This window comes from Dendrobates tinctorius, unplaced genomic scaffold (assembly GCF_039654945.1).
Source record: "Dendrobates tinctorius isolate UK_male_01 unplaced genomic scaffold, ASM3965494v1 ptg000060l, whole genome shotgun sequence".
Classification (NCBI taxonomy): Eukaryota; Metazoa; Chordata; class Amphibia; order Anura; family Dendrobatidae; genus Dendrobates; species Dendrobates tinctorius.
The window spans coordinates 61,088,474-61,102,072 of NW_027361728.1; the positions used below are offsets into that span (position 1 = coordinate 61,088,474).

The following is a 13,599-nucleotide window of genomic DNA, read 5'->3' on the forward strand; positions in this document are numbered from 1 at the left end:
ACATATGTCATAAATGGATTAAGAATGGAATGGGTCATTAAAAACATTGCAAATAATATCATAAAAAACCTTATATTATTTCTGGTATATTTGTTCTACTTCATAAACCAGTCACTTTAACAGTAGATATAACTTAAAATGTTCAAAAATCTCCAACTTCATGTCCAATAACAAATGCCTCCTGCATTCTGCAATATGTGTATGGCTAAAGGGGAGCTCATGACAGCTGGAAATAATGTACATTAGTCAATACTTTTGGAGAAGGCGAAATACTGGAAATATGTAAGCAGGTTGCGGGATGCAGTGACAGACTGGAGGCAGAGCAAGGGTTAACAATTTTAACAGTTTTAATTAAAACGCTAAACAAAACGCATGCTGACGGCGGGGGCCTCTCTGAAGCTTTGCGACCTTTCTCCCTCAGCTTTCGGCCAGGTTCCCCCTCTAAACATACACCCTCTTCCTGGGTCATGGGGCCTGTCTGGTCCCCTATTCCTTCCCCCAGGAAGCAGGGGATGCAGCCTCAGTAGTTCCGGACCCAGCTTAATACAGGTACTTGCAGCCTGGTCTTCCTCCTTACAAATATACTGTATATTGTATAGAACTTATTGTGATCAAGGAGCCTCTGTTTCTATAAATGCTTGCAGTCCTCCAGAGTTAACAGCAAAGGTCGGTCCCTGACTTAAGTTATTAGCTGAGCACACCTCATTAGAGCAGACAAAACATGTATTATAAGTCAGTAAACCCTTTTAAACGTTAAACAGAAATCATTTATGTAAAGGTCTCTCAACACTTTCTTTTATTTCAACTTACAACACATTCTCTTGAGATGACAAGTTGTGTAACATTCCATTTTCAACAGATTTCACTAATATACTGCAGCTTAATTTATCATTACCACACATAGCCCTGGAAATTATGACTATTTGGAAAAAAATTAATCTAGGAAGACTCAGAGTTTTTACTGGGAAAGTGTGGTTTGACCAATCCAGGTTCATTAAAACTGGCACCTCCAGTGTCTAAAGTTCTGTATTGACTGACAGATCCCAATAACTAATCTTGAGGATCATGACTGTTGATATAGTTGTGATATCATTACTTTGCACAAACTATGCAAATAAAACACAATGGAACTAGCCAAAAACATCTTCCATAATTGTTAAGATTGAAAATTTAATTCTAAGATGTAGTGCAACTTTAAAGTGTAAATGCCACACCCCGCAGGGCCGTGGGGTACTCAGTACCGGGCCGGTTCTGTTACTTCAGGGGATGTCACGGCAGCGGTAACCAGGTCCATGGCACTGGGCGAGCAATCAAATGATGAAGGGAATAGTTATTATGGGGGCTACGGCTGCGACCGCTACAGGATCTCCATCTGGGTTGGGCATTTTCTTCCCCCCTCAGTGAACCTCAGCCAGGCTCTGTTTATCCTTATCATGGTCAGCAGCTGCTCTCCAACAGGCTGGTTTGAGCTCCTACCGGTTTCCAAGCTGGGACTTCCTGCTTTTCATGCGCTCATAATATAGCGTGGCTCCTGCTTCACTTCGCCCGCTGACGTCACGTCAGAGCGCAGGGCAGGGCTTTGCTTTGCACGCTTTTTCAGGCTCTGCCCATGACGGTATGCCCCTCTCTTCTTTTGCGCGCCATGTGACGCAGTTATGGCAGCGATTTGAAAGTTCAATAAAGTCTCTGGCACACAATTCAATAAAGTCTCTGGCACACAGTACCCGATAATGTTGGGCTGCGAAAATCCTGTTCATGATGACAAAATTGCCGCACCCCACAGGGCTGTGGGGTACTCGGTACCGGGCCTGTTCTGTTACTTCAAGGGATGTCACAGCAGCAGTGACCCGGTCCGTGGTCCTGGGCGAGCAATCAAATGATGAAGGGAATAGTTATTATGGGAGATTAATTCGTGACGCCACCAGCGGTACTCGGCAATGAGAAGGTGGCCAATGCTGCAGTTCAGGTCCACTGGGACAGTTGGTGACACAGCATAGATGTTACTGCTCTCCACAGGTAGAACTAGGCCCCAGGGCAGTTGTATATTTTATTTAAAAATGGTGGTGACGGTTGTAATGCAGAGTAGATGGCGCAGTAATAAAGCTGAGGACACAGCAGGGTTGCAATTTCCTTTTACCTTTACTTGATATCCCGTGGTGCAGACCATTGGATCATAGATGGTGAGGGAGATCCGGTTAGCCTGGAAGCAGATCAGGATCCACTAAGCCAGATGGATATGGAGGCCTCCCTACTGCGCTATCCTCTGAGGTCCTTTCTGCCTAAAGCTGTGCTTGGGCCTCTATACCTGCTTTTCTTTAAGCACTTGCCCGTATAGCAGGCAGTTTGAGCCTTTTTTTTTACAGGTGGCTCCGGGCTCTCTTATGCTGCTGAGCCGCCGAGTGTTTTAAGGGGCCAGGAGGCCTGCAGTCCCCTGCCCTCCAGACTTAGCTGTCGGGCCTGCGGGGTGCGGCATAACCATCATTTTAATTTCTATTTCATAAATGTATAGCAGACATGGAAATACACAACATTGTCATATATTTTATCAGGGAAATCTGCTTCTTTCATCTACAGAAGTGATTTTTCATTCTTCAAATTCTCAATTCACTGGAAAAATCTGTATTCATTACTGAGATAGTAGATGACAGTTGCTACTGATAAAACGTCATTTGGAGGGAGTGGGGTAAAGAGGGACGAGAGAGGCAAAGCTCCTACCCCTTTCCCGTTCCCATCTACATAGAATCTTATCTATGTAATAGTCTGTCTTCACTGTATACAGATTTTACCTTTGAATTGAGAATTTTTAAAATGAAAGCTCAATCCAGGAGAAGAAAGAAGCAGAATTCATCAATAAGATATATTACAAAGTTGCTTATTTTCATGTGTATTTTTGATTAATGAAGTAAAAATTAAGATGACAGTTACACTATACATGTTGAAGCTATACTCCTTTTAATCACTTAACAATCCATGGCATACTGTTTCATCTTGGTCGCATTCAGGGACTTTCGAATGGGCTCTGTAGGTGAGCCAACTCCACAAAGAGCAGAAGCCAGCTACTGTATAATACATAGTTGGCATCTACTTTTAATAGCAGTCATCGCTGTTGTTAACCTTGGAAGTTCCACTGTCAATCACTGACAGCAACATTTAAAGCATAACGTGCATTTTTATTTCACAAATCAATGGAATGCCTTCTCACAAGAGGTAGTAATGCAGATACTATATCAGTATTGCTAAAATGGCTGGATTCATTTCTCACAACTAGTGGCATTGTGGATTATAAATAATCCTGCGATGGAGAATGTATAACTGGTGAAGAAAGGCTGAACTTGATGAATCTATGAATTTTGTCAACATCTATAGCTATGTAACTATGCTACACACGTGGTCAAAATTGTTGTACCCCTTGTTTAATGACAGAAAAAAAAACAAAATGGTGACAGAAATAACTTGAATCTGACAAAAGTAATAATAAATAAAAAATCTATGAAAAAGAACAAATGAAAGTCAGACATTGCTTTTCAACAATGCTTCCACAGAATTTTAAAAAAATAAAACTAATGAAATAGGCCTGGACAGATATGATGGTACCCTTAACTTAATATTTTGTTGCACTACCTTTTGAGGCAATCACTGCAATCAAACGATTCCTGTAACTGTGAATGAGACTTCTGCACCTCTCAACAGGTATTTGGCCCACTCCTCAAGAGCAAACTGCTCCGGTTGTCTCGTGTTTGAAGGTTGCCTATTCCAGATGGCATGTTTCGGCTCTTTCCAATGATGCTCAATAGGATTTATGTCAGAGCTCATAGAAGGCCACTTCAGAATAGCCCAATGTTTTCCTCTTAGCCATTTTTGGGTATTTTTAGCTGTGTCTTTAGCGCCATTATCCTGTTGCAAGACCCATGACCTGCGACTGAGACCAAGCTTTCTGACACTGGGCAGCACATTTCTCTCTGGAATCCCTTGATAGTCTTGAGATTTCATTGTACCCGTCACAGATTCTAGACACCCTGTGTCAAATGCATCACAGCAGCCCCAGAACATAAAAGAGCCTCCTCCATGTTTCACAGTAGGAACAGTGTTCTTTTCTTGATATTCTTCATTTTTCTGTCTGTGAACATAGAGCTGATGTGCCTTGCCAAAAAGTTCAATTTTTGTCTCATTTGTCCATAGGACATAATCCCAGAAGATTTGTGGCTTGTCAACATGTAGTTTGGCAAATTCCAGTCTGGCTTTTTTATGATTTTTTTCAACAATGTTGTCCTCCTTTGTCATCTCCCATGGAAGTCCACTTTGGCTCATACAATGAAGGATGGTGCGATCTGACATTGATGTTCCTTGAGCTTGAAGTTGACCTTTTATCTGTTTAGAAGTTTTTCTGGGCTCTTTTGTTACCATTCGTATTATCCATCTCTTTGATTTGCCAGCAATTTTCCTCCTGCGGCCGCATCCAGTGAGGTTGGCTACAGTCCCATGGAACTTAAATTTCTGAGTAATAGGTGCAACTGTAGTCATAGGAACATCAAGCTGCTTGGAGATGGTCTTATAACTTTAGCATGTTTGTCTATAATTTTCTTTCTAATCTCCTAAGACAACTCTTTCCTTCGCTTCCTCTGGTCCATGTTGAGTGTGATACACACCATGTCACCAAACAGCACAGTGAGTATGTGTAGCCCTCTATACAGTCCCATTCACTGATTCCCAGATTGTAGACACCTGTAACAGGCGATGTTACCGTTAAAAATTCAGCTTCTTTTTTGGAAAAAATACCCAAAGTAAAACCTTCAGAAATAATTTTGTTGATTTTGTCTCTGAAAAATAAGGTGGGGTCATTAGTCAGTGCTAAATACGTTTTTGTATCCTGTAGATGACTTTCTATAGCAGCAACATAATCACAGCTGTTCAAAACTATTACAGAACCACCTTTATCTGACATCTTAATGACTAATAATAAAGTTTTTATTTGTCATAAGGGTTTTCAGGGCATCATTTTCCTCTACAGTTAAATTAGGCTTTTTCTTTGTGTGAACAGTGTCACGCAGTTTTTTCAGGTCTTTAGAAGCAATGTCTTGGAATTTGTCCATTGCAGGTGTTCTACTTTGGACTGGATAGAATTCTGGGTTCTTAGTAACAAAACCAGCTACTTTATTGACCAGGGTGTCATTCTGAGATGGATTTAACTCCTTCAGATCAATTAATGCTTGCTGCTCACAAAATGCAAGATTCTTAAATTCATTGACAATGACTTCAGCGTAGCTGGTAATTACTGATTCCTCTGACCAAAAGTGCTTTTTAACAGTCAAGTCCCTAATAATTTTAATTATGTCTTTAATTGTATTGAAAACGTCCAATCTGTGATCAAATGGAGCAAAGTTCATTCCTTTAGAAAGGAGACTATATTCCGATGGAGAAAGATTGTATGATGACAAGTTAAGGACATCTAATGTCGTTTGTTCATGTTGCGGAGCTGTCTGTCCAACAGAGTATTTGCAGGCACGATGTTTGCGGCCTTTCCTTCTGCCACGTTTTTTGATGTCCGTGGACTTTTGAAATAACTTAACTAATGAACAGTAATGTAATGTGTCCACAGACACATCAGAAATCACAGTCTCCAACGAGGAAAAAGCAACTAATGAAGGTTTGTGATTTCTCTGCTTGTTCTTATTCGGTGTGCGTTTTTTTTAGAATCGATCTTGGGGTGCGGGGTAACTTCTCCCACCTACCCCATTCATATACTTGATCCTTTTCATAGTCAACCACATCACGATTAAATTTTCTCTTTTTATAGGAAATGATCTGATTTTCAAGATCAGCAATTTTGCCCTCAATTTCCTTATTAAGAGATTCAAACCTTTCAACAGATACAGTTTTTTTGAGTTTGTCCTTTTGTATAGAAATATCATTTTGTACTTTTTTTAGTTCATGATCTTCATACCGGATGATTAACTGGATCAATTTAATTGAACACTCCAATAAAATTATGTTCCATTCCTGAACAAAGTCATTAGAATACACCGTGGTAGGGATTTTCTTTATACGGAGTCCTCGGGGAATCATATTTTTTGGGAGATAATTCTCCAAGGTGGTATAATCCCACCAAATGCGAGTCTCTTTTAATAATAATTTCTCCAGATCACACATGAAATTTGTCTGTACAAGTCTCAGTGAAACCAGCACTGCCAGTGCTGAATAGCTTTGCAGCTCGTTCCTGCCTGGAGTTGGCTCCGGTGTTGTCTCATAATTAAAAAATTGAAAAAAAGAAGTCCAAAAAATACAAAAACACCCCTTATATTATGGAAAAATCAGCAGACTAACTTGGTCTGTCACAATATATAAAGCTGTGTCATATGCAGGGAGCACGAAAAGCAGACACATTAGCAAAAACAAAAGAGAACATTCAGCTCACCCGAGATGAAATTCCAAGCACATGAAGGAGCATGGCTTCCTCACTGCTGCACAGCGTCCAAGGCAATAAAGATAGAAGTGGATCCAGCTCACTCACAGGTCTTATTTAAAAATTAGAAAATTTTTATTGGATGATCCTTAAAAAATTCAAAATGACAAAACAGACATCTCAGATGGCACAGCAATGACAGTGGGTGATGTGTAATTAGACCATACACGTTTCGAGCAACACGGCTCTTGAACACTGGTTACTGGTTGTAGATCCATGTAAGGTTTGTGTAGTGAACGGTGTCAGTATGGTGCCAGCCAGTCACTCCTATACTGAACCTCGTTCAAAGAAGCCGCCATCTTTCATGTGTGTGAAGTCAATAAAGCAGTATGGGCTCTCTCTCGGAAAAAACAGTGCTAGGTTGCCCAACGCGTTTTGCGGTTGCGACCACATTCATCAGGGATTACACCTGCTGTTTGTGGCAGTCTTTAGGCAAGTACCTTGTTTCCGGATCCAATTCTAATTTTTTTTGTTTGTTTTTAAAAGGAAAATAGTTCCATCGCACTACTGAAACTACTAGTTTAAAAGTGTTTAATGTGAAAATCCATCTGCTTTCTGCCCTCGACATTAGTTTTGTAAAGTCTCCCTCTCTCCAATGTTTTTCCACACCCCAGAAAGAACTTCCCATTATATTCCCATTATATGTCAATTTATAATGTAGTGATAAAGGATGCCCAGTGAACTGTCTTTTGGTATTATAAATATGTTCTTTCCATCTTACTCACAATTCATTTTTTGTCCTGTTTATGTAATGTTTCCGGGACTGGCATTTTATACGGTATATTACACCTTTAGTCTAACACGTTGCTTTTTCTGAGATTTCAAAAGTGTATGTTGGATCATGATTTCCCATTGTCTTACACATTGCACAATTTTATATTAACAGCAAAAATTCTGTTTCACTCTTTAACTCATATCGTCATGTCATTTAACACTCCTGGGTAAGTACAAAGTAGTAAAGTAGAGGCTGATAACTCAGAATCAGTATAGAGCTAAATCCTTATCAAGGAAGGTGCGCCAGACAAATAGAACTTGATCCTGTCTTGGAATATAGTTATCTTGCATCAAGTCTTTTACAGTGTTATTATTTTAGGTGAACTCCTTCTTCTATTCCTTGGAAAGGAATTTATTTATCTAAATGTTATGGATTTGTGGATGCTGAAATAAGAAAAGAGCTTTCTTATTTTCTTTTGCACAGTGGGGAAAATAAGTTTTTGATACTGTTAGGCGTTGGGTTCCTGCAGCGGCACAGCAGGAATTCAGAGCCTCACATTCTGCGGTCTCCCATGCTCCATTGACCGCAGAGGAGCTTGCTCAGCAGCCCCGTCGTTCCCGACACTCTGCCCAGACCTGCTCTGTGGGTCTGGCTGTTACTGCCACCTTTGGGCCAGCAATAGCAATGCAGGCTGCTCAGCTGCAAACCGCTCCAGAGGCTAAGTCCTTCTGTCGCTACTCTGAGCATGCTCACGAGATGATCTCCCATTGGAGATAGGGAGTCACATGCACAGGTCTTTCTCCAGATCTGATTGGTCCATCTCAGGGATCTGGAAGCTTCCGGAAGGTCTTGGCTATAAAAGGTTTGCATGGCCGCTCGGCCATGCGCTAGTATAGACTCTACTTGCTACATGTGTGAATGATGATGGATGCATGAACCTGCGAATGACTCATTAAGATCCCCCTCCCTATGATATTACATGTGTGGATAGGGACTTAGTCACAAGGTCAGCGCCAGTCAGTGGCACGCTACAGGCCCCAGTGCATATCTCCACAGGACAGTGCGCCCCATCCTGGACATTGTCGTATAGCGGCTGCGTCAGCCGCCATGCTGCAGTCAGCAGCACTTGTCGGCGTTCGCGGTAGCGACGCCACACGCACAGTAGGTCTAGATGGACACTGACTTGGGCCCTAGTCCTGTGACCATATACCGTGTGTGCATTCTGCTGAGACCTGTGAGTCCAACAGGCTCAGTATTTAAGTTTATTGCTTTGGCGCCTCTGTGAATCAACAGAGTACACCCAGCGCACACCGGGTGACATTCAACCCGCGTACAATATACCGCCATATTGCGTGTCCGCCATTACCTAGCATCAGTGTAACACCTTCTGCATGGTGGACTCCGGGCGGCAAACGCACTTTCTATTATTTATTATTTAGTGTGTTCTGCCATCCCTAACAGATACACTGCCAATTTTGCAAGTTTTTCCACTTACAAAGAATGGCGAGATCTGTAATTTTCTGTATACTTCAACTGTGAAAGACATAATCTTAAAAAAAAAAACAGAAAATTACATTGTATGATTTCTACATAATTAATTTGCATTTTATTACATAAAATAAGCATTTGTTACAATATAAAAACAGAATTTAATATTTGGTACAGAAACCTTTGTGTGCAATTACAGAGGTCAGGTCAGACGTTTTCTGCAGTTGTTAACCAAGTTTGCACACACTGCAGGAGGGATTTTTTTCCACTCCTCCATGCAGATCTTTTCCAGATCTTTCATGTTTCGGGGCTGTTGCTGGGCAACATTGAGTTTCAGCTTTCTTGAAAGATTTTCTATTGGGTTCAGGTCTGGAGACTGGCTAGGCCACTCCAGGACCTTGAAGTGCTTCTTACGGCACTCCTTAGCTGCTCTGGCTCTGTGTTTCAGGTCATTGTCATGCTGGAAGACCCTGACCCATCTTCAATTCTCTTACTGAGGGAAGGAGGTTGTTGGCCAAAATCTCACTATACATGACCCCATCCATCTACCCTTCAATATAGTGCAGTCATCCTTTCCCCTTTGCAGAAATGCATCCCCCCAAGTATAATGTTTCCCCCTCCATGCTTCATGGTTGGGATGGTGTTATGGGTTTGTAGTCATCCTTCTTATTCCAAACAAGGTGAGTTGAGTTAACATCAAAAAGTTCTATTTTAGTTTCAGCTGACAACATGACGTTCTCCCATGCCTCCTTTGGATCATCCAGACCAGGGTTCCCCAACTCCAGTCCTCAAGGCCCACCAACAGGTCATGTTTTCAGGATTTCCCTTGTATTGTACAGGTGAAGCAATTATCACCCGGGCAATACTAAGGAAATCCTGAGAACATGACCTGTTGGTGGGCCTTGAGGACTGGAGTTGGGGAACCCTGATCCAGACGGTCATTGGTGAACTTCAAATGGGCCTGGACATGTGCTGGCGTTATCAGGGGGACCTTGCATGCCCTGCAGGTGTAGTGTCTTGCTAACTGTAACTTTGCGGTCCCAGCTCTGTTCAGGTAATGAACCACATCCTCCCATGTAGTTCTGGTCTGATTTCTATCCTTTCTCAGAAACATCCTTACCCCACTAGGCAAGATCTTGCATAGAGCCCCAGACCAAAGAAGATTGACAGTCATCTTGTGTTTCTTCCATTTTCAAATAATTGTTCCAACAGTTGGTACCTTCTCACCAAGCTGCTTGCCTATTGTCCTGTAGCCAATCCCAGCCTTGTGCAGGTCTACAGTCTTGTCCCTGGTGTCCTTAGACAGCTCTTTGGTCTTGGCCATGGTGGAGAGGTTGGAGCGAAATTTATTGAGTGGGTGAGCTGGTGTCTTTTACACAGGTAACGTGTTAAAACAAGTGCAATTAATACAGGTAATGAGGGCACAGTAGGCGGGTTTCTTAAAGAGAAACTAACAGGTCTGTGAGAGACAGAATTCTTGCTGGTTGGTAGGTGAACAAATACTTATTTCATGCAATTTAATGATTTAAAAATCATGAAATGTGATTTTGTTTTTTTATTTTTTAGATTCTGTCTCTCACAGTTGAAGTGTACCTATGACAAAAATTACAGACCTTTCCATTCTTTGTAGGTGGGAAAACTTGCAAAATCAGCAGTGTATCAAATACTTATTTTCCCCACTGTATTCAGTATATTTACCATTACTCAGCAATGCTTGGATTGCATTAATTTTACATGGGCATTTACATGGTGAAGTTAAGCGCTTTTGTTCCATTAATTAAACTATAGGTAAAAAAAGGACAATATACTGAACGATAACAGCAAAACTGTACTGTAAAAACAATGTCATAGTTCACCAGAATCCTTTTACTTTTCAACATAGTGTAGTGAAATATAAATTCTTAAATGAAGATGTATAAGACGTATGTGTGTAAGTGCAAAAAAATTTTTCAGCCTCATGGATAAAAAGCTCCACTACATGTCTTTCATTCTGTGAAAACCATGGGTAGCACATGGATGGCAACAGTTTGCAGTCTGTGTGCTGTCTGAGATTAACATTACAAAGGGTAGGAGAAACTTTATAATTTACTTATTCATGTGTGAAAAACACTAGTGGAAAACTGACACACTGATGACACAGTTCCATTTTTGCATACATGAATAAACACATGAGGCCTTAAGTATATTAACATATTAATCAAATTTATTGTAAATCTTCTCAACATACAACAGCATGCAAAAAATTGGCAAACCTAAGTCAGCTATTAGTTTTTAAAAGAATTGATACTTTGTTTTATCCATGCACCATTAGAAAGGTTTAATATTTAGTGAGGAGTTTTCTTTTTTATAAAGGTAAGCTGAAAGGGCTACCTCTTAGATTTTCATCTGTGTGTATAAATTTGAGTTTCTAATCTAGAATTAAAAGAATGATTGCTCTTCGAGGTTTATGAACTTCATTTTGACTGCACATTCTATTCATTTTACTGGTGGGTAGAGAAGGAGGAGACTTTAAATGCTGTAGTCCTTTACTTGCTCCTTACTCATAGATCTAGAAATTGATAGAGATGGATATTAAGTACCGTATTTTTTTGGACTATAAGATGCACTTTTTTCCCAAAAATGTTTTTGGGAAAATGGGGGTGCGTCTTATAATTAGAATATACTTACAAAATACTGTGGCGGTGGTCACGGTCAAACGCTGCAGAGCGATGCAGCCTCCCTTCCCAGGCTGGTGCTGTGGTTATGCTCTGTGGTGCGGCGGTGATGCTCTGTGGTATGGCGGTGATGGTCTGTGGTGCGGAAGGGCTCTGCTGACTTTTGGTGAAAGGCCAGAGGTCGAGATCTGAATCTGAGCATGTGCCGCTCCCAGCAGGCATTTTCCCGAAGGCCACCACATCGCAGCAATGGATCTGCAGGGGGCCTCCGGGTTTTCACCAAATGCAGGCAGAGCCCCGCCACACCTCAGAGCATCATTACTGAACCTGTCGCAAAATGCCGGCAGAGCCCCACCGCACCACCGCCGAACCTGTTGAAAATACTGGTGGAACCACTGTGAACCCGAGAGCACCACCACTGCACCAGTCTGGGATGGGATTTACCGGAGGCCACCGCACCAGCCTGGACCACCGAACAACCTCTGTGGCCACACTCCCCTGTGACCACTCCTCCACCTGTGCCGATGATCCTCCCGGTAAGCTGAATTTGAACTGTAAGACGGACCCCCAGTTGACACATTTTTTTCTCTATTTTCCTTCTGAAAATTTGGGGTGCGTCTTATGGTCCGGTGCATCTTATAGTCCAAAAAATATGGTATAATTTTAGTTGTCAGGCTTGTAGAAATAGTGACTGTGAGCGGCCTGTATCTCCTCTGTGTCTATAATGTTACCAACAATGCCAAAAACTTTTTCTTAGGAAATTATGCAGAACTCTGCACCACAATCTGCTGAACAGTGTAAATAAATATGGTAGTCCACAAAGCTACTGCACATAACAATCAAAAAGCACTGTGACATTTTTACTTTCCCCTGAATGTATGCATTAAAATAGTTCAACCATATATCACGACAGTGATGGTCAGACATTCCCTCCCTAACCCCCCATTGATCAGCTGATTCTTAGTTGCATCAGTCAGATTTAAACATCTAAAGGTTTAGAAAATAAAGGCTGCTTTGCAGTACCTGGCAGCATCATCTACACATTACACAGAGCAATGCAATGCAGCTTCATTCAGTGTTTACCACTGGCCTCCACGGAGTTTGTAGCAGCTGATCAGTGGTGTTATCGGATGTATGGCCTTCACCAATCTGATTTTGATGACCTTTCTATAAGATAGGTCATCCATGCCTTACATAGCATATAACCAGATAACCCTTTCAATGATCTTTGATGACCGAATACTATTCACTCATATTTTACATTTGTGTCTAGTCTAGCTAATCCTCTGACTTTCAAACTGACATTTGACTTAAAAACAAAGAGAAAATACATTATCTCCTATATGTCAGTTTCCTTAAGTAATAAAAGTCACTAAATTTGACACAAGCAATATTTGTGCAAAAACTGAATATATTTGCTTTTTTGTGCTAGTTCAGTAGGCTGTGCATAGTAAAAGGGCATAGCCCACTATGCCAATATGTGTATATAGGTTGCAGATTGTCTTAAAAACGCAATGATAAGGTTCCCGCAAAGTGTATTAAAAAATTACAGGTATTTTCATTGGCACAAAAATGGTTATAACAGCTTTCCTAAGAAATATGTCAGTTTTCTAATGAAATATTATCAGAAATATAGCATTGTATTATTTGTCAAAATACATGTTCATCATCATTACACACTCTGATGTGATCTATTACATGTTCTCTTTTCTTTTAGAGCTTGTTTTCCGAGCCTTTGTGTACACAGACTACTTCAATGCAAGTGCTTAAAACACTCTGGGAGAAAACCCAACTGAAAGGAACGCATAGCTTCGAAGCATCCATAATCCAGTCTCTGTTTCCTCAAAAAAAGGTGATTCAAGCATATAATACTTGACTAGTAAAATGATAATATAATAAAGCTAGTTTAAATTAACAGCAGAATGTAATATCCTGAATTCAGAACATTGGTGATTAGCTTTCTCTAAGGTATAAATCAATGTATAAACTATAATATAGGACATAGTTTCTTGGCATGAAGTAAATCTCAAAATTACCAAATTATCAACGTTTACAGTCTGATGTTTGACTTCCACTGTTCGTGAAGTTTAGGATAAATATACATACTGGCTCTTATACATGAAGCTGGCCATACATTTAAGTTATCTGTTCACTAGATGTGCATTTCTAATAAGACCCCATACATATTAGATTAAAATTAATAAAAGGGAGCGACTGCAGCCAAAATGATCGTTCATCAGTTAAAAAAATAGCTACAAATAATAATTTTAGACGATTGATCA

At 40.7% G+C, this 13,599-nt stretch overlaps 1 protein-coding gene across 1 annotated transcript in view; it reads left to right on the forward strand.

Moving 5' to 3' along the window:
* Positions 1-13,599, forward strand: part of VEPH1 (ventricular zone expressed PH domain containing 1) — a 915,267-nt gene that overhangs the window by 614,906 nt on the left and 286,762 nt on the right. The window contains exon 12 of the mRNA XM_073578996.1: positions 13,035-13,169. Within this exon, the coding sequence (XP_073435097.1) occupies positions 13,035-13,169 (135 nt within the window). The remainder of the gene's footprint in view (positions 1-13,034; positions 13,170-13,599) is intronic.